This window comes from Poecilia reticulata, linkage group LG8 (genome assembly GCF_000633615.1).
Source record: "Poecilia reticulata strain Guanapo linkage group LG8, Guppy_female_1.0+MT, whole genome shotgun sequence".
Lineage (NCBI taxonomy): Eukaryota > Metazoa > Chordata > Actinopteri > Cyprinodontiformes > Poeciliidae > Poecilia > Poecilia reticulata.
In genome coordinates this window covers 5,335,827-5,355,245 of record NC_024338.1, presented here as the reverse complement: position 1 = coordinate 5,355,245, position 19,419 = coordinate 5,335,827, and the positions used below count along the sequence as shown (strand labels likewise).

Here is a 19,419-nt window from a genome sequence, read left to right as displayed (position 1 = left end):
CGATACATCGTGCATCTCTAATTTAAACCAATTCGATGTTACCCTGATTGAACGTTTAATGCTTTTGTCCTGCTGAAAGATGAAAACAAGTCTTATAAAAAATCCTGCCTCAGTTTTCAGACTTCGTTTGTTCTTGAGGGCCGTCTCTGCGTCAGCTGGCAGATCTCTAGTACAACAGAGGAATTTATTATAGTATAAAAAAACAGCCAAGACAACCAGATTGTCTAAAAATCTTCTACTTTATTCAGTAAGGTAAATGTTTTTGTAAAACATTCAATAAAAAAACGGTCTATAATTTATTGCTCATTGTCATTCTTATACTAGGACTTTTTGATCTGATGCATAATTTTTCCAAAGCACTCCCACATAGAATATGTTGCTAAATATCTAGACAAGGTCTTATACAGTCGTAATGTTATAATAGTAGACATCCACATCCAAGTTCAGATCTTCGAAAAACAAACCAAACAAGWAAAGCTACAGAAGCAGGACGTGAAACAGACAAGGGACAGGCAGAGGCAGGAGTCCTCTCATGTACGTCTTTTGTCGGTTTAGTCCAGACAATTTAGTGCTTTTCCATGTGATCCCCTTAGGACTGAGCACGTTTCAGTCCTTTCAATRTTAAAGTTATTTTAAATTACAGAATTGAAGACCATAATCAGTAGGACTCTTGTGGACGGTACAAAGGCTACAACCCTGAAGCCCAGAAGCAAATTGAAAGTCAATGGAAGCTCTTCCATAGTAGGAACATTGTTCTAGATCTTTGTTGAGATGTCATTTTGTGGATTCAGTTGTGTTCAAAGTAACAACACTTCTACTCCAATCACTAGTCCAATGACTGCTTTCACTGGACTACTGATTCACAAACTGTTACACATTACGAATAGTTTACTAGCAGCTGTGGTATAGTAGTAGAAACCAAGAGACCCAACAGCCAGTCTGCTGGCTCAGTGCAATAGAATCACTGAAAGCGGTCCKTTTGAAGCTGTGTGGAGTTCAACTATTGACATGGCATCAAAGAGGCAGCATTTATGTAAAGATGAAGAAACAAATATCACTGTTGAAAAAAATTATGTGTTTAAAAGATTACAAAGGCCCACGCAAAGTTAGTCTATTTGAGTTTAGGAGGTACAGACAGTAGCTATGTTTCCGTTCAATTATCATGTGAATTTTGAGCGAACTTTTTAAAATGTCGCAAAAAAAACCCAAAAAAGTAAAATAGGCGTTTTTATTACTATTGGTTTGAAGCGAATCAACCAGGCTACCCAAAACGTGACTTTGTTAGATATTAACGCTACACATGGTTGTAGTAAAGAGGAAGTAGAGGTTGTGAACTAGCATGGACCACACGTCCCAGAAAAATAGAGAGAGGTTTTCAGGAATGTGTTGCTAAATGTTCTGTCTTGTCACCTGGTATCTGCGATGTTACATGATGTCTGGAGAAATAACTGCAAACGCCGACAGCAGAAACAAATGATCAGTCAAGTGAGGTAAAAGTTCGCTACATCAGAACGGATCAGCAAATGTTCTTCTGTCTTCCCTTCAGCGCATTGTCTCTTTTTTTTGAAAAAGCTAAAAAAAAAACGCCTCAAGCAAGTGTAAAAACATTTTTTTGTGAAATTGAGTAAGTTATTTTGAATTTTGCTGTTTAAGATATTTTAAAATGAGAATTAAAAAAATAACATTGATGGAAACGCGGTATGGTGTTGTCGTGGTATGGAAATGTTACTCATATTACGATGCTGGCCCATTTATTGCATAGGGACCATGAGTCAGTTTGCGTCAAGAGGTCGTTTTACAGGAGAGAAAATTCCTTGGAGTACTTAAACATATCTTTTCTGATACTTTTTGTAGAATAACAAATATAGCATTTTTTTTCTTTATGTTTTGACCTTGCTTGCATTGTGTAGGCCTGTCACTTTGAACACAACTGGTTATTTTTAAAGTTTTGTTGTTATGGCTAACAATTTTTTGGTCTGTAAAACATGTTTTCACAGCCCATGGGTAGATTAAACTTACTTAGGAACTCTTGATGATAGCAAAAAAAAAAAGAAAAAAAAGTTAAAATATAATTCAAACTGATTTGGAAGTAGATTAAAACTCCCAGGAGCAGCCGCTGAAACACAAACTGAATCTGATTTACTACAGTACATAGAAGATGTGAAGCTCTGCTGTCCCAAGTCGCGTCCAGACTCCGTTGKCCTTGCCAAGCCTCCCTTGGTACACATTCTCACTGAGTAGCGTGCATTTGTGTTTGTGTGTGTGAGTGTGTGTTKTTGCWGATCTGTTCTGCCTCCCATGCGTGTGCGCGCGTGTGCGATGCAGCTGCATTTGCGCTTCGCAGCCCACATGGGAGCCTCTTGCCCAGATTTGTTTCTGAAAGTATGCACACATAAACATAAGATTGCAGTCACATGCACTCACAGGCCACCTCTGAGGTCAGCAGTGATGTCGGAACCTCATGCCACATATTTACATTCTCGTTTTAAGGAAACTGTGTACAAGGCAGTAGTAGATGGTGATCTGGCAAGGTGAAGCTTTTTTTTGTTGTGATTTTCTTTTATTTTTTTATTCGTTTTTTTTTTTTAGGAGGACAGAAAGAGGAAAGGTTGCAACTATATAAAAAAGCTCAAGGTTAAGGAAAGTTCTCTTCAATAAATAAATAAATAAGTTAATAAGTTAAAGGGGTCCGTCTATACATGTGAGGAGGGATGCGTGTGAAAGGTTTCTTGTGTTGGTCTCCACGGTTGTGCGTGGTCTTTAGGGGCTGCGGTTCAGGATGAGAGGAAGCAGAAACCTAAACCCGCCCCAGAGACCCAGAGTTTCACTTTGCTATGACTACGCTTGGAGAACTACCGGCGTCATGACATTCAAGCTAAATCACAATATCATGATTGTCCTTGAAATGAAGCTTTTTTTAATCTGAAAAGGGCAGCAGTCATACATAACAGGAAGCTAGTTTTGGAAGCAGCTTGGGTGCTAGCGTAGTCTGCACAAACTTTGCTAAGTATACTCACGGAGGTATTCTTCAATCAGCTGTAGTAGCCACATTCAGTAGGAGAGTGTTACAACTAAAGTGGTTGTTTAAGAGATTTCTTGTCAGTCTCATAGGGCAAAAGTCAGATTTTTACACCACAGGAAAACATTAGCTACTTGGACCTGTAGCAGCACACTTAGYAAGCAGCAGGCTGCTAGCTACACTTACATTGATTGCTGTGTTTCTATATGATATCTTCACCTACGACAAATGTTTTCATTATGTTTATGAAATACATTTTGGGCAGCCTAACTAATTGTAAAAATGTTTTGTAGCCCCTGTATAAAGCAGCAGATTAATCACCCTCTGCCCCAGTCCAGGCAGCTATTGTAGATCCAGTCATTTTGACTCATTTTGCTCTTGTGTTTTCATAATTTGGTGACCAGAAAAAAACTATGTTACTGTGAGTGCTGCAGCAAGGGGGCTACAGTTATAGTGTGAGGTGTCTAAATATAATGCTATAACAAAACTTCTTTTTACAATTTGTGAGGGGTGCTTTTTAAATTTTTATTGTATTTCACTTGTCCAAAAGTTCATTCTTTTTTGTTGTTTAAAAAAGCTGTACTTCATGACTTTCACGTTTATGCTACGCTAACTTTGCTAATATGCTAGCAGAGTTAAACCCAGAGACATTTTGTTGTATTTCAGTATGCTTCGCTGTTACATTTTATAAGGACTGGACAGCTAATAAATTATCAAGTTAGCTTTTATACTGAAACTCAAACTACACCTCTACGGATATTTTTTGAARTAGATATTTTTTTCTTCATTTCAGCTCTAGGCGTGATGACTGCCAGATCTGTAGCATTAAGAAATCACTTCAGTAGTGCCTTTCTGACAACACAAATTARGCTAAAAGAACTCAAAAAGCAAAACATAATGTTGCTAACATCCATCAGTCTGGAAAGAAAACAAGAGTTTCTCAAAAACAATTAACCAAACAAATTTTACAAATCTAGTGAAAAGTTTAATTACCAATGCCATRCTAGGAGGAGTCAATTATTTTAAAGGACTAACATTACGYCTAACGTASGGCTAGCATACAGACAGCTCATGGTTTCAATTTCTAGCTTGCAGTTGAATTTTATGGTGGCAGAGGGAGAAAAAACTGAAGCAAAAACCCATGATAATGGCTGATTTGTTGGTCTTGCTTGGAAAGCAATCTGCACRAACTGGGCTACTTCATCATCAAGTATACTCAAATCAGACTTTTTTATTCCAAACTTTGAAAAGGGTCATTCAACATGTCCATTTGCATGCTCCATTCTGCAAACTATTTTGTTAGCATGGATTGGACCTAAATTGAACTGTTTGCTAACAGATAACGTTTAGCTAAGATTTACAAGGTCTTTCTCTGCTGTTCGTATTTTTATGTCTGTCTACGTCAATTACAAATAAAAGCAAATGTTTGTATTGAAAGAGTTACTTACTCACTGTTAAGCATTGTTATTGGTGAATTCTCTGTTTTAATCATTTTTTTTCTTTTGCTAACCTCTTTACTTGGGAAATCTCTCATTTTAGTTMAAAGTAAGTAAATATGACGATGTTTTTAATGATAATGAAAGTCTTACATTTCTTCSACCTGCAGTCAGTCTGGCAGTGAGAATGTGATTCAACATTGTATTACACATSACTAACGCATTAAAGTGGGACTTAAAAAAAACAAGATTGCAAATGGCAGCAGAATAAATAAATAATCAAACAGTATATTCATACAAACCAGTGTAGTACAAGTAATGATTGTTGCTCTCATATCATAGTAATGCTAGATTGCTATGGCAGGAATAAACTTGCAGAGAAAGAGTCAGACAAGGTTTAGAGCGATGATGTGTGCGAGTGTCAGTGAGTGTTTCTGTGCCCTTGTGGTTGTGTGTGTGCRTGTGTCTAGGGTGMGGTGGGGGGTAACAGCTGTAGTACATTCATGGTGAGGGCACATTGGGCGCTGTCCGGCCACTGCCCTCACAGTCCGGGTCGGATTCAGGGGTCATCTGTAGGGTTACTGTTGACACGGGAGGTCCTGGGAGGATGGATGCTTCTTCTCCCTAGAGGAGGATGCATTTGCCTTTCTCCACCCATGGGTTGTTCTTCATCAGCTCTGGGTTTAGAAAGGGATCCTCGGGAACGCCGTCCTCAATCCACTTGACCAAACTTTGTAGAAAGAAAGAAATGAAAAACATTATTTTATTCCCAGTATGTCATGGTNTGGTATGGTATGGTATGGTATGGTATGGTATGGTATGGTATGGTATGGTATGGTATGGTATGGTATGGTATGGTATGGTATGGTATGGTATGGTAGTATAGAATGGCATATTATGTTGTGGTGCAATATGGTATAACATGATATGGCATTTGTAWKGTGTACAACAGGTATGAATGCAGGTATGGTGCAGTCAGACCTTGCAGACATTTCTCTGTAAGGGTTTGCAGCTGAGGCCTGTATACTCACTCTGTGACCGTTTTGGAGGATTTCTCTCGTTTGAAGGCCAGCTGGTATTTGAGGCTCTCCACCTCCTTCTTCATCTGGGGCAGGTCCATCTCATCCATGGCTGCAGCTTGATATATGGTTGTTCTACCTGCGCATATAGAGATGAGACCAGAGTTATATTTATATAGCACACTGTTCAAACAGAAAGCCGACTCCATACATCAGTGCCCTGCGGCAAGATCACAACAAAGAACAACTGGCTTCCTGCTGAGCAGTTACAATTGCTACTCCATAAAAAACTGGAAAACAAAATCCATTTCYTTTAGTAATCTTGTTCAAATGTTGTTTTCTTTTTTTATAAATAAAAACACTTTTAATTTCTTTCTATCAGGGTTACTTATGATAAAGTAGATTAGTAGAAGACATAGAGAGAGAAACTGGAAAACATTTGGATTTTCCTGCCAGAAAGGAGAGAAAGAACAGCATGTACTTTTGCACTGTCCCAATTCCCATGGAAGTCTATGTGTGACCGAATCTTCCTCTCACCTTTACATCCACTGAGACTGGAGAGATTACTGAGGCAAGAAAAACGTGTGAAAGGCAAACAGAACATCCGGTGGCTAGATTTGATTCTTTAATAGACAATTTTGTCTTTCACATTTTGATGTCAGTAAAGTATAACTGACTGTAGGCATCAAGTCAGCATATAAACAGTGACATGTAAGATAATAATTGATTGAAATTTATGTATACTTTTCAAGTCAAGTTACTAGTAACGAGATGCGTAGCGCGGCGTGGCATGGTATGGTACAGAATCATATATGGTGCTGGTAATGTTACGTTGATGTCTCTTTTGATAACTTAAATCAATTGACATAATTTAAAAACAGAATTTTGTATTTCTCAGGTTACTTATGTCAGGTATTATATCTGCTTAAGATTTCAATGTGTCACAAAAAAAAAACTAAAATCAAATACATTTTTTAAGACAGCAAATACTTTTCCACTGCAGTATATACCAAGGTTTCAAAACGTAATAATTTCCAAACCATTAAAGCGTTCTGTAGGGTTGGGTGACAAGGCAAAAAAAGAAAAAAAAAGCAATATAAGCATTTCATATCAGTCGGTATTGATGATAATTGAAAAATAAATACATGGAATTTTTCAGCACAGTGACAAAAAAACCTTTATTGTTTAGCTACAAATAAACGAAATAAAATGAAATGAAACTCTGTCAGCTCCCAGATAGTGAGATGCTTCTTAAAGAGACAGGGGCCAATTTCAAAGCATTAAACTGCAAAGACAAATTTCTTTTGTTAGTTTTGATATGTACTGGATTTTTATAACAACTGAAGACAACATAGTTACTCTGTTGTGCTATAAAATGACGCTAGAAAATATGTACAATATCTCCTTTTTAAGATTATAACATACATGAATCTGAACATCAAAAACCAATAAAAGAAATATTAACAGCATGCTAGAAAACTCCAGATTGCCAAACATGGCTGTGGTTATCTCCTCACAATAATCTGGCCTTCATCCTCTTCTGCTGTTTTTTTTTTCTGACTTCTGTTCCCACTCCACACCCACATTCTGTAGCCATTAAACTGTCCCAGTAACACTGTGCCCCTCTTGTCTTTCTCCTTCTACTTGTGTAACAATATGCACAACCATATCTATGCGAGCTTCAGATGATAGGGGATCTCATATGCACTAAAAACTGAGATGCTTCAGCACAGAAAAAAACAACTTTTTAGGCTTTGTAATTTATGCAATTGAGGATTTAGTGAATGCAGAGGCAGAACATAGCAGCTTTGAATTTACCCTCTATTTCACTGAATGGGAAGTGTGATTTAAAAAAAACTTTCATAGTTCATATTTTTCATCTTTAAATTCATTGTTTTTATCATTCATTTGAGTCCATGTTAAAGCTGAGGCAGAACTCTGGTAAAGACAAAAGCAACTAAAAATGCGGAGGATAAATGTCCTGCTGCCCGCTTAGCTCCTCCCACACAAAACCTCCGGCATAGTCAAAACCTAAAAATAGAAGGTCTCCAATGGGACTCAAACCCCAAACCTCCGAGTAGGAGTCAAGTACTGAACACCTTCAGCAGCCACATCCTACCTTTTCCAACGTATTCCCTCTTAATCTGGACCGAAAAGAACTACAAAACCCAGTAAAAAAATCTGATAAGAAAATATAAACTTCCTTCCAGTAATAGAAAGTCAACATGACTGGTTTTAAAAATATATGGTTTCAAAACTGATCCATTTTTTTTTTCATCTTAAACTTGAGGTGGGTGTTATGGACTTAAAAGTTTTATCACGATATTTCCTGGTAGTATTGTGATAACAATAAAATGATTTGGGTGTGACTGCATGGTACAGCAATCATAAGCACAAATATAGAACTTAGTTTGTAATACTTTTCTTTTGGATGCCAGTCATATAAGGAAGTGAGATTTGTATCATTGGATAAATTTTGAGGAAAATGGTAAAAACAGCAATCCTGACGATAAGGACAGTTTTTAAAAAAAACATCATTAATCAGTATCAATCAATCAATCAATCAAATTTTATTTGTATAGCACATTTCAGCAGCAAGGCATTTCAAAGTGCTTTACATAATTAAAATAAAAACAGAAATAATCAGTGAGAAAGAGAGAGATTAATCATCATAACAACAATAAATCAATATTGAAATTGTTTTGAACTTCTCTCAGTTTAGGCCTCTGGTCTGATTTTACACCAAATAAAAACATAAATAGTTATCTGGTAAGATATTACCAGCTTTTCATTATTTAGCAGAACCTCACTTTTAAAACTCTGAGCCATCACTTGAAGAATGATACAATGTGCTGAACAATTTTTTTCCTTTTTTTTTCTACAAATCCATGGATTTTCTCCCATTATTCTTATTTTCATTTGCTCTACATAAAAACTTTTATTGTTGCTGCCAACTGCTGCAAAAAGCCCAGAGCTGTAACTGTGACTCCTGTTCTATAAAACAAGAGTGACTACTTATTACCTAAAAGAGAATGATGATCCCTTTTTTTGCACATTGTTGTAAAATCCAATTAAACAGGAAGGGAGGAAAAAAGTGGTTTCAAAAGAGGCTGGACTGCGACTAAAAGAGATTAAAACAGCAGAGAATTAATAGGCCAGTCGCGTGTGTCCTTTAGTTAATAGGAGTAAAACATCAGATGCAATATTACACCATGATGTGTGTCTCCTTCTAGTGTTCGGCAGACAGGGAGGTAGAGTGATGGCTACTTCCTGCCTTAGATCAGATTTCAGCTGCATCCTCCGGAGACAGCAGCAGGACTGGATGTTTTCTTTTGTCTGACTCCATCGATCATTTTCTCTTTCATACCTCTGTTAGCACTTTACCCCCTATTTCCTTACTGGCAAATATTTATTTACCATATGCATCTAAAGAGCTCTCTTTTCTCTACTTTCTGCTACATTTTTAGCTGCATTGCAGGTTGCCCACGTGTTCCTGTCACTGAAATCACAGTAGATTCTGAGGCTAGGTTTACACGAGAACGCTGCCTGGAAACTTCCTGTAGTTTCAGATGCTGACTGGGAAAAAGTTCCACATGCCAGGCCACGTGATGGCGCTGTGATTTTAGAATATCATTAGTAGTCCCAGGTTAACAGTGTGGACATTAGGAGTATTTTTATACCCGATTGTCCAGTAGATTCAGTTCGATTCAAAATTGGGGTTCAAAACTGCAATTTTGTTATATGTTCAGCTGCTGTGGTTCATTTTCACACTGCACCATGTCAAACGAACTAAACACTCTGAAAAGCCTGTTCAGCCACTCGCTTGTGGTGGCGCTGCACCAATAATCATGGACGGAAACAGAAAGACCTCTGAAGAAGACAATGAGCGCAACTTTCTTCTTAATAAAATCTGAACAAAAATGGAGTAGGGTCCAATTTTAGCAGTTGTAGGATTTCTATTTTGGTTTTGGCAAAACGAGTCATTTCTCCTGCTAGCAATAGACTCACGCATTTGTTTTGTTTGTTTTGTTGTATTTCCCCAGAATGCTGTGCCCCATAGTCTGTTTCCTGCTTTTGGAGCATCCTCTGGTCCGCTTGGTGTTAACATATGCATCTGAACCGCAACAGAGTTCAAATTAGCTGAGCGAAAAGGTTTTTATGCTGACCAGAGTTTGCTTGTTTGGTCAGCATCGATTATGCCTCAAAACGGACCAGACTTTCTAGGGATTGAAAATGCAAGAAAATGTATAAAGTTGCACATCAGAGGAGCTTAAATATTACAATATTAATGTGTTAGTGTGTTTGAATTTTTGATCGCAAAACAAGAGTATGAAATTCTAAAGATGTGGTATCTAAACAGTGTTTTCTCTTTCATCCTCTTCCACCTGTATATAATATAACCCTCCCTTTGCTTTTCTATTGTCCTTTCTCCCTTGCCGTCTCAGATTACTTGCCGAGTCACTGAAAACTCAGCCATGTAAATTTGCCTATATTCATGTTCTGAACCACCTCAAACACAACACAATGTTAATAAAGGAAAGATTATTGTTGGGTCATTGGTTTAGTGTCGTCATACGCTGTAAAGCTTAAGACCAAATAATTAGTCGATTCAGCTTTCCTTTCAGCTGCAGACTCACTTTGTACCTTTCACTGCGCTCAAATTTCCGATGTCCGTCTGTCTCCTGCTGTCTTCTACAAATGCCCTCTCGCTAAGTGCTCTCTGTGCATTTACACACATTTGAAACAGTTAATCCATTACTCTATGCATTAGTAGCCTCTCCACATTCTCTTTCAGTGAGGTCCAGCCAGTTGCTTGTAATGATCACCGTTACTGGCGACTTTATAAAGTCAGTGTAAGATTTGTTTAGAGAGGTCTTTGTGGAACGGTCGAAACTTTTCAGTTGTGGGATTTAAAAAGATTATCAGTAACAGGAAATACCCTAATCTGATCAGCAAACTGTCCTCTTCAAAGGTTTTCCAACTGTACTGCAGTTAAACGTCTGCGATGCCATCTGGGAATCTCCAGTCCAATACTAATACATTTCAAAATCTTTGATTCCTGTTTTCCCAGCATGAAGAAAAGATTGGAGGTGCCCAAAGAATCGACTGATGACCGGAATCGGACGATGGTATCCTTGTTATCTGCTGGCGAGAAACTAAAGAATCTTTTTCCAAAAAATTTTCTCCATTTGGATTATTTATCTCTCGAGACAAAAACTGCTTTGATATCCTGGTGAGAAGTTGCCAGATCAAACTAATACTCACCTATTCACAAATGTCTTCCGGAACATCACTACAAAATTTTGGAAGAAAATCTCTCTTTCATTTACAAAGCAAATCCAGGATTGAAATTCATTTTCCTTCTCACTGACTGGCTGCACCTCCAAGAACAGAGACAATGTAGACTGTATATATTATCTCCTAAGGTAGTGCTAAGGCAGTTTCTACAGTATTTGGTGTCTGAACTATTGTAACAGCCAGTTATTAATGTTTTTAGACAGGGTCTCAATTATTTGTGGATTTTAGCGATCATCATTGTGTTCCCTGTCACCTATGAATATCTTGGGGTGCATAGTATTTTTTTCTTTTTTGGTTCCTTTTTTCTTCTTCTCTTCTTAGTCAGTAGCATACAAACCAAGCCATTATAGCACTTCCATGAGACTGTAGTGTTAAATATATAAATTGTGCCCGAAACTGGGACTTCTGAATGTGTTCTCAGTGGTTGCGTTCCCATTGCAAATGTCCGCTAAACTTTGTCGATGTTCCGCTAATGTCAAAAAAGCCCTCAATTTCGCAATTGCAGTGTTTCCGTTAAAGTAGCGACGCAATTAAAATCACACCTGAATAAGTTTGTTCATGTGATGAGTCATTAAAAAACATGCCGCGCCATTGTCCTCCTACTGTCATCTTCTTCGTTTTTCTGCCAGTAGTAATATTTGGTTGTTGATCACATTTTGATCACCAGCTGCCACAAAAACCACCTCATCTTAGTGCAAAATCTTTTCATTGAAAAATGAGAGTTTTTTGTGAAATTGACGAGTTTCCATTGCACAATTTTATGGTCTCTGAGTCTGTTCTTTAATAGAGCCAAGAAGGAACAGGTAGTGTAACTGCTATGGTGGAAAACCTGATTCCCCTTGCTGGACTTTTTACAACCACACTTCTTCAAAGTGGTCCTCTGGCACCAACCTCAATTGTGCCAGTGGTCTGACGCCTTCGATGCAATCTATAAGTCTAGTTTGTATAGAAATGGGAATCATCTTATGTCAGACCATAAGTAAACATGGCAGTGGTCTAACACCCACTCCTGCTCTTTGATGGCAGTTTTGTATAGAAGAGGCTTATGAGTCTAGCATCCAGTTGAAAGCTAAAAGAACTGGGAAGGTTGCCAGGAGGAGGTCGATTTTATATGTGTATTAGAAAAGCACCTTTTTGTTAAGGTCCCACAAAGGCCCATACATACAAGACACAGAAATAAGGCGAATGATTGGAGGATGAAGTGATTTATGTATCAAAGAACAGATGGAGTTCACCAAAGAGCATCACTCAAAAAGTCTTTCTGATAATCGGATGTAGAAAATGTGGCTTAGCCACATAATAACAAAATGCAGTCCTGTACAGGGTATTAACATGAAAGATACATCACTGCACATTTTGACGGAAGCCATGGATACTACTAACATCATATTGCAGTTATTTCCCCTAATATAACAATTAAGCTGAAAATCTTCACAATCCAATCACCTGAGAATTTATCCACGCATACTRTATTTACTGTACAGCTTAAAATTCTTTTAAAATATATAGAATTTTTGATTGCACAGGGTTCCTTAAGTCTTTAACATTTATTAGGCGGTGAGGCCTTAAGGAGATAAATAATGCCATCCCTAAGGGAGGCCCAGACTTCAGGAATACGAGACAAAGACATCATTCAAGAACGTTTAAAAACAATATGTAAATAGTTTGCAAATCAGTGCAATGTTACTAAATATTGGACTATGGTGTGAAATTTTACACCTGTGAATCAATCAGAACAAAATAAGTACTATAAATATGAGTCTGTGGGCAAGTCACAGAAACCAAATGAATACCTGAAGAGCAACTTTAACTTGGACTTTTCATTAGTTTGTTACAATTTATTTAATAAACCTCCTTTTTTTGGTCTCTTAGATCAGTTTTTTGTTGGGTATAAGTGTGGTATAGCTTGTATCAGTATTACTGCATATGTTGCTTTAAAAGCAATAATCTGAGTTTTGGTGTCAGATAGGAGGGCACAGTGGGGTGGTTGTTTTGGGGGTGATATGTAGGTCAGATAGTGATTTGGGTCAGAGCATCCAGAGATTAACCTTTACTCCCCTCTACTCTACCAACTTCCCAGCTCTCCTTTTTACTGTATGCGTGCATGTGTGTGTGTGTGTGTGTGTGTGTGTGTGTGTGTGTGTGTGTGTGTGTGTGTGTGTGTGTGTGTGCGTGTGTGTACGCGTGTGTGGGGATATGCGTGTTGCCAGGGTTTAACATGTTCTCTGAGGGATGTATCAGGTAACAAAAAGAGGAAGAAGCAGAAAGGCTCTGAGTCTGAGTGAAGAAAGGAAGCTAAAATAAAGAATATGGAACAATAATAAGATGTAAGAGACAGAAGACTGGATCAGAGTGAGCAGATATTCTTGCTTCTATAGCTACTGCATTGTAAATAGAGGCTAAAAATAGAAAGGAAGAGGCAGAGCTCTTCTGACCAGCGGAGAGTGAAAACGGAGAAAGAAAGACGATGTTTCTCTTCATTAAACTGGCAAGGAGATGATTTTAAGGGTTAAAACTTCTTGACGCTTAGAAACGGTGCTTGAGGTTTTAAAGCCAGCTCATCTATTCAGCTCTTTGGTGAGAACCGAGCGCCTGAAAACCAAAACAGATGATATCACATCAGTCTGCATTCAGACATATCTAGTCAATAGAGTCTAATCGATATGGAATTAGCCTGGATGGAATGATGTGTGTATGCTAGGTCGCAGTACACATGCAGGGCATAGCAGACCAAGAGTCTGTCAATGCGGCTAGCTAAGAAAAAAATCAATCGAATGAACACAAATGTAAAATGGTGATGATGACAGAAAACAGTAGAAAAAAAGATAAACCGTAAACGTAGAACAACCATATCTTAAGTGGGAATAACCATGGACAGATGTAGTACAACAGACACAACAAAAGAGTTTCAGTAAAGCTGAACAAACTTGTAGAGTTGCTAGCTAAATATAAAGTGCTATAAAACAACCCTAACAAAGACAAAATAATTACCTGCTACTAATACCACAACTAAAAGATCCTTCCTGCAATGTAACAAAACCTTCATGAGAACCCTGAGTGTCTACAAGGTAACTAAACATTTTCAGAAGAACCTGAAACACCTACTAAATAACAAAGCATCTTCCAAAGAACCCAAAATGCCTATGGTGTAATAAAACTTTCATAAGGACATTAAATACTTATGGTGTAACAAAACAACTTGAAATAGACCGTATACACCTTCAATGTAGTAATAAAATAATACAAGAAGCATATGTTTTTTTGAAGTGTTAAAAGACTACAACAAAGAAACAAAATTACAACTTCAAATTGAACCCCAAAAAGTACAATGTTACCAAACTATTAAAAAATGGAAATGTTACAACAAACGGTGACAAAATAAGCATAAAGTGCTCAGAAATTGGCTCTTTTTCATTTCAACCCATGTCACTTTGCAACTGAATTTTTCTGGTCAGAAATGGAGCCATCTGCCAAGGTATGTTTAGTACCAACCATGTTCATGTCCCCACCAGATTGACATTTTGTACACTTTGTTAGCTGATGACTCAAAGTAATTTTCTGTATACATAGTCTATAAGTAAATGTCAAGCCTGATATATTTATGGTTCGTATCATTAAAAAATATTCATAGTATAAGTTAATAACTGTCATAAGACTTATGGCTGAGAAGGTTTCTTTAAGTTTTTATCAAGCTTTAGCTAGTTTTGTAACAGAGGTAATGCTATAGTCAAATTTAGCTAAAATTAGCTAAAATTAGCATTAGCTTATATTTGCTGTGCTGCATAAACTTATTGAAGTTGGTGTCGATGAACAACACATTTTAGCTGTGTTTTTTTTATAAGATTGATAGAGGTATAACAAGATGTGGTCGTACAAGATCTTGCGATATAAACATCACTATTCTTCTCGTTGAGATGACCGCTGTCCCGTGTGCAATAGCTAGTTGTGGTCAGGATGGCTTCGCCTGCTAACGTTTTAGCAGGGGTTTTAGTAGGAGTTATAACTAGCAACAAGTAACTACTGTTTAGTCATTTGTTTGGCATTTTATGTTTCCGATAGAGACGATAAAATGTCAACGGACTGACAGACAAGACATGATCAAAATGTAGGCACTGCAAGTTGCTCAGATGCTGAAAGAGGCAGAAAGCATCACTAGGGGTACGCTGAGATACATCACAATCACAGCGCACCCTATCAATAGCAACAGAGAAATGGTAAAAGTTGTACTGCAGAATATGAAAAGTTGAAGCGCTGTCTAAAGGTGTGAAGAGATCTAAAAAAATCAGAAAAAGAAAGTCATCCTGTATTGTCTCGTTCTCGGGATTGTAACAATCCCTAAAACTTGATAAAAACTTAAAGGGATTGTTACAACATTACATGTTAGGTTTAACAAGTTGTTTTCAAATTTAATTTGTAAGAACAACCATTTCAGCACAGTTTTATGACTTAACCACAAAACAATTGTGTCTTGGTCTTTTTTAACATGAAAGTTAAAACAGACAACTTAGTTTAATAAAAATGTTTGTTAATTTTTACTTTTATCCACAAAGCACTTTGGGGATAAAGATGTGTTTCACCTTTGACACGCAGATCTTTTTTGTAAGCATGATTTTAAGCAATACAAGCAAAATCTTTGCCACAGCGACTACACCTTACGTGTCTATAGTCAGGAATGGAAAGGCGGCAAAATTGAAAGGAATTTTATTGACACAAACTTCCGTGTTCTCTCACTTTGAGCAGGAGAGAGCTGTGGCTGGGATTTAGTGTCTCTTTTCTAGCCATTAAATTATGGTAAACCTACAGCAGTTACACTTTAAAACTAAACTAGAGTTACTTTTAAGTCAAATAATTTTTTTTGCATTCACAGACACAAATTTGTTGATGATTCACAAGGTTTGCATTTTTTTTATTTGGACCTCAAAATACAAATGGTTCAAACCGTTTAAATATTACGCTCAATGAAGGATTTACTCAAAAAATAAAAACAACTAGTTGAAATCTTTTACAGCTAAAGTCAACAGAAAATATTAGCTATTTTGAATGATATTATACTTAAGGAGATGGTTCTGGATTTAGTCATATATCCTATTTTCCTCACTATAAGGCGCACCGGATTATAAGGCGTACCTTCAATGAATGGCCTATTTTAAAACTTTTTTAATATATAAGGCGCACCGCATTATAAGGCGCATAGAAAAGACACTACAGTTAGGGTTGCCACCCGTCCCGTACAAATGTGGATGTGTAATAATAAAGAAGTGGTCCCCGAGTACTTTATATAGTAGGCTGCCTCAGTCATGGACCTTACCAAGCTCTGCCCAGAAACGCTCCTCGAAAATCCCACGTGGCTGCATGTCTCACAAACAAAGCCTTGCGGTGCTTAGTTTCTATGTCAACATGGCGTCTTTCATTTTGACTGACTCTGCAGAGTATTTCTGAGTCGATTAGTGTGGCATTTCTGCCAGATTTTCTAAAAATATCAGCCACAACAATGGACAGGGGAACCAACAAGTTCATGTCATCTTTTTTGGACGGCATTAAGGTGTTTGAGCCACGCGATGCCTCCAACATTGTGCGTGTCACAGCAAAATGCTACCGGTTGATGAGGAAAACAGCAGATCCTCAGACCCTCAGGATAAATATAGCTGTGGACAAGATCACTGATGCCTATTGTTCTTGCAAGGCTGGGTAAGTCGGGCATTCATGGTTTTGAGGGTTACTTTTGAAATCACTGATTTCTCTTGTTGGTAAATGGTCCAATGTGCCTAGGCCTTATACACTGTACTCGGTGCTAGAGTGGCTAACAAGATTACAGTTCAGTAAAAAGCCTTTTCAGGTAAAATAAAATCTTTAATGTATGTCAGATACAGTACACATTGCATATTGATCTGTTCAGCTAACGGAAGACTGTGTAACAGACAGGCTTCAAGGTATAGAAGTTGTATCGGTACTGCCATTATGATGTACTTGGCTAAAAGGTTTTCATAATGGATGTGTTTATTATTGACTTTATTTTTTTCATTCACTAAACACAAAGAAAGCAAAGCAATAATACTTACACCAGCACACAATCTTTTGTTCTTATTGATCCTATGACGGTTGAGCTGCAAATGCGGTTGTGCACAAGCTTTGATCCAAGCAAGGCATTCCGTTTCACATTTTGGAAATCTGTGAATTTTAGTTCCACAAATACGATCAGGACACCCGACATTGCCTGTACAGATTCCCCACTGACAGTGGAGAACCATTCTTTTTCGAGTCTTGACGCAAAAACTTTCTGCCGGTCTGCTAATCCACAATGTACATTAGCATGCGTTTACTACAGTAGCTTGTGTTTGTGAGACGTTCACGCACGTGGTAGCTGCGCTGTGACGTGAAATGGGCATTGGCCAATGAAATGCAGCCCCTGTGGTAAGGTCCATTGTTTCACTCACGGTGTTGGTATTGCGATATTGTGCCCAACTGCTTTCTGGGTAACACAGACCAACCGACACGCTGCCGCCGCAGTCTCTGTCTCTCTTCCCCGCACCCACCCCACCAACACCCCACTCGGTCGGCGAGGAGAGCCTTCTGCGACTGGGCCGGGGTGTGGCTGGACGATGGTCACCCTTCTCCGTTCGCGCACAGCATGTTCGTGGAGAACGTGGTGCTAAATGATCTGCAGACGACCTGATTATCAGGTCCGTAGGTAGATAGGTCAGTCAAACTTTATTAACAAACCAGAATTCTGACAACTATCCCAGCATGCACCGTGCGCTTCTTCTTCTACGGGCAAAATGAAGTCGGCGGCTGCTTACCGTAGTTACTAGACCTGTTGTGGCTAAATATTGGTCCATATATAAGGCGCACCGGATTATAAGGCGCACTGTCGGCTTTTGAGGAAATTGAAGGTTTTTAGGTGCGCCTTATAATGCGGAAAATACGGTACATTGTTTCATTGTTTAGAGCATTGTTGCAAAGTATTGTATTTCAATTTGATTATTCCAGTATAAAGTAATAAATAGCTGTTTACTTGTTGACTCTAAAGTCAGTAGACGCCAGAATGATTAGAAAAGATTTGAATAATTTAAAGAATTTAAGCAAATTATGTCAAAAGAATTAAATTAATTTGTTGAGTAAGTAGATTTAGGAGTCTCTTTCGTAACTTCTTAGAAAAATCAGTTAAAGTAAAATTCAATCAAATCTAAATAAATTATTACATGAAGGGTTAAATTCTAACAGTTTGTTTTATAAGTGTATCCTGGACATTTTGATCATATCTGTGAGTTTTCCCCTCACAATTCAGGCCAAAGAGAAAGACGAGGAAGAGAGGATGGAAGGAAAGGATGAACATAAGATAAGTGTAAGTTTTATGTAACAGCCGTGGCTTCCACAGGGCCCACAGACAAGGTGAGAGCGTGGAGGAGCTGAAACTGGGCAGGACAGGAAATAGAAAAAAAACCCCATCAACCAATAATTCACTTTAAAAAAAAAAAGTAACTATCGCGCCTAAATGATTCCAAATCCTGCGCAGAGTTTGCGTCGGTTTGCCTTCAGACAAGCATGGAAATCAAACTGAATTCCAATATTACGTTTCACGCAAAGAGAAAAGACTCCTCGCTGCAGGAATAAGGAATAAAACAACCGCCCGAGCTGAACGGTGAAGGGATGATGCGGGTAAACGGAGGTGGTCGCATCTCTTACCTCACTGATGCGCCGGCGGCGGCTGTTGCTCCGTTCCAAGTCAAGGATGCAGGTGAACACTGCAGCACCCACACACACACACACACACACACACACACACACTACAAAGCACACTAAAACACACCGTCGCTTTAAATTTCCCGTGCAGCACAGCCTAATGTGCGTGCGCCTTAATTGATCCGCTGAGAGAAAGATGAAGGTAAAAAAAAATAAAAAAATCCGCAGGATTTCCGGAGTGAAACAGATGATGGGCAGTGTGTCAGTGTCTGGAGGAGGATGAAGCTGGAGCTGGCCCGTTTTTGTTTGTAGGTTCCTGTTGATGCTGAGGTGTGTGTGTGTGAGTGTAGGAGGAGGAAGTTAAAGAAGTAGTGCGCCTCGGTGCTCGCTCTGATGTGCAATCTCCGGCTCTCTACCGGGATCCTCCTATATGAGAGAGTCCGTTATGTGTGTGTGTGTTGAGAGAGAAAGAGAAAAGCGAGAGCGAGGGAGAGGGAGTGGGAGGAGGAGAGATACTGGGAGGGTGCATGTGTGGTCCCCGAGGATGCGCGTGGAGAGTGGACCAGCTTCACCAATTTAAAGGACGGACAGACCTTAAAGTGTCTGAATTCTCTGCGCTTTGCAGAGATTTTTTTTTTATTGCCACACTCTTAGTTCCTGCCTAATGTGGACACCGGCTCCATTAGGTTTTCACTGAGGGAAGTCTTGAAAGCAACATACAGTGAGACTCGTAGCTACCAGTTTTGTACCCAAAGATCTTCTTTGCAAAATAGCCTAAGGGTGCATTCACACCAGTGTTGTTTAGTCTGTTTTAATGACCATCAGTTCGTTTGAGGAGGTGTGAGTGAGCAACTGACCTCTGACCAAAAAAGCTAACGAACTCTGGTCCACCTATAAACTTATCTCAGTTCGGATAAGCTGAGCTGTGGTGTGGTTTAAATGCAAATAGGAATGCAAAGTGTACCGG

General features: G+C 38.5%; 1 protein-coding gene across 1 annotated transcript; it reads right to left on the bottom strand.

Moving 5' to 3' along the window:
- Positions 1-220: 220 nt before the first annotated feature.
- On the bottom strand, positions 221-18,925 carry gng13b (guanine nucleotide binding protein (G protein), gamma 13b). The gene is made up of 3 exons (XM_008415307.2): positions 18,456-18,925; positions 5,487-5,613; positions 221-5,185 (listed from the first exon to the last, which is right to left on the bottom strand). Exons 2-3 carry the CDS (start codon positions 5,582-5,584, stop codon positions 5,080-5,082), a joined length of 204 nt encoding a protein of 67 aa, XP_008413529.1. The 5' UTR covers positions 5,585-5,613; positions 18,456-18,925; the 3' UTR covers positions 221-5,079.
- Between the last annotated feature and the right edge of the window lie 494 nt (positions 18,926-19,419).

Excerpts from the sequence above, each read along its gene's own strand:
- gng13b (XM_008415307.2), bottom strand. The coding sequence starts at position 5,584 with ATGGATGAGATGGACCTGCCCCAGATGAAGAAGGAGGTGGAGAGCCTC. Across the intron at positions 5,186-5,486 it reads TCCTCCAAAACGGTCACAGA|TTTGGTCAAGTGGATTGAGG; the intron begins GTGAGTATACAG and ends CTTTCTACAAAG.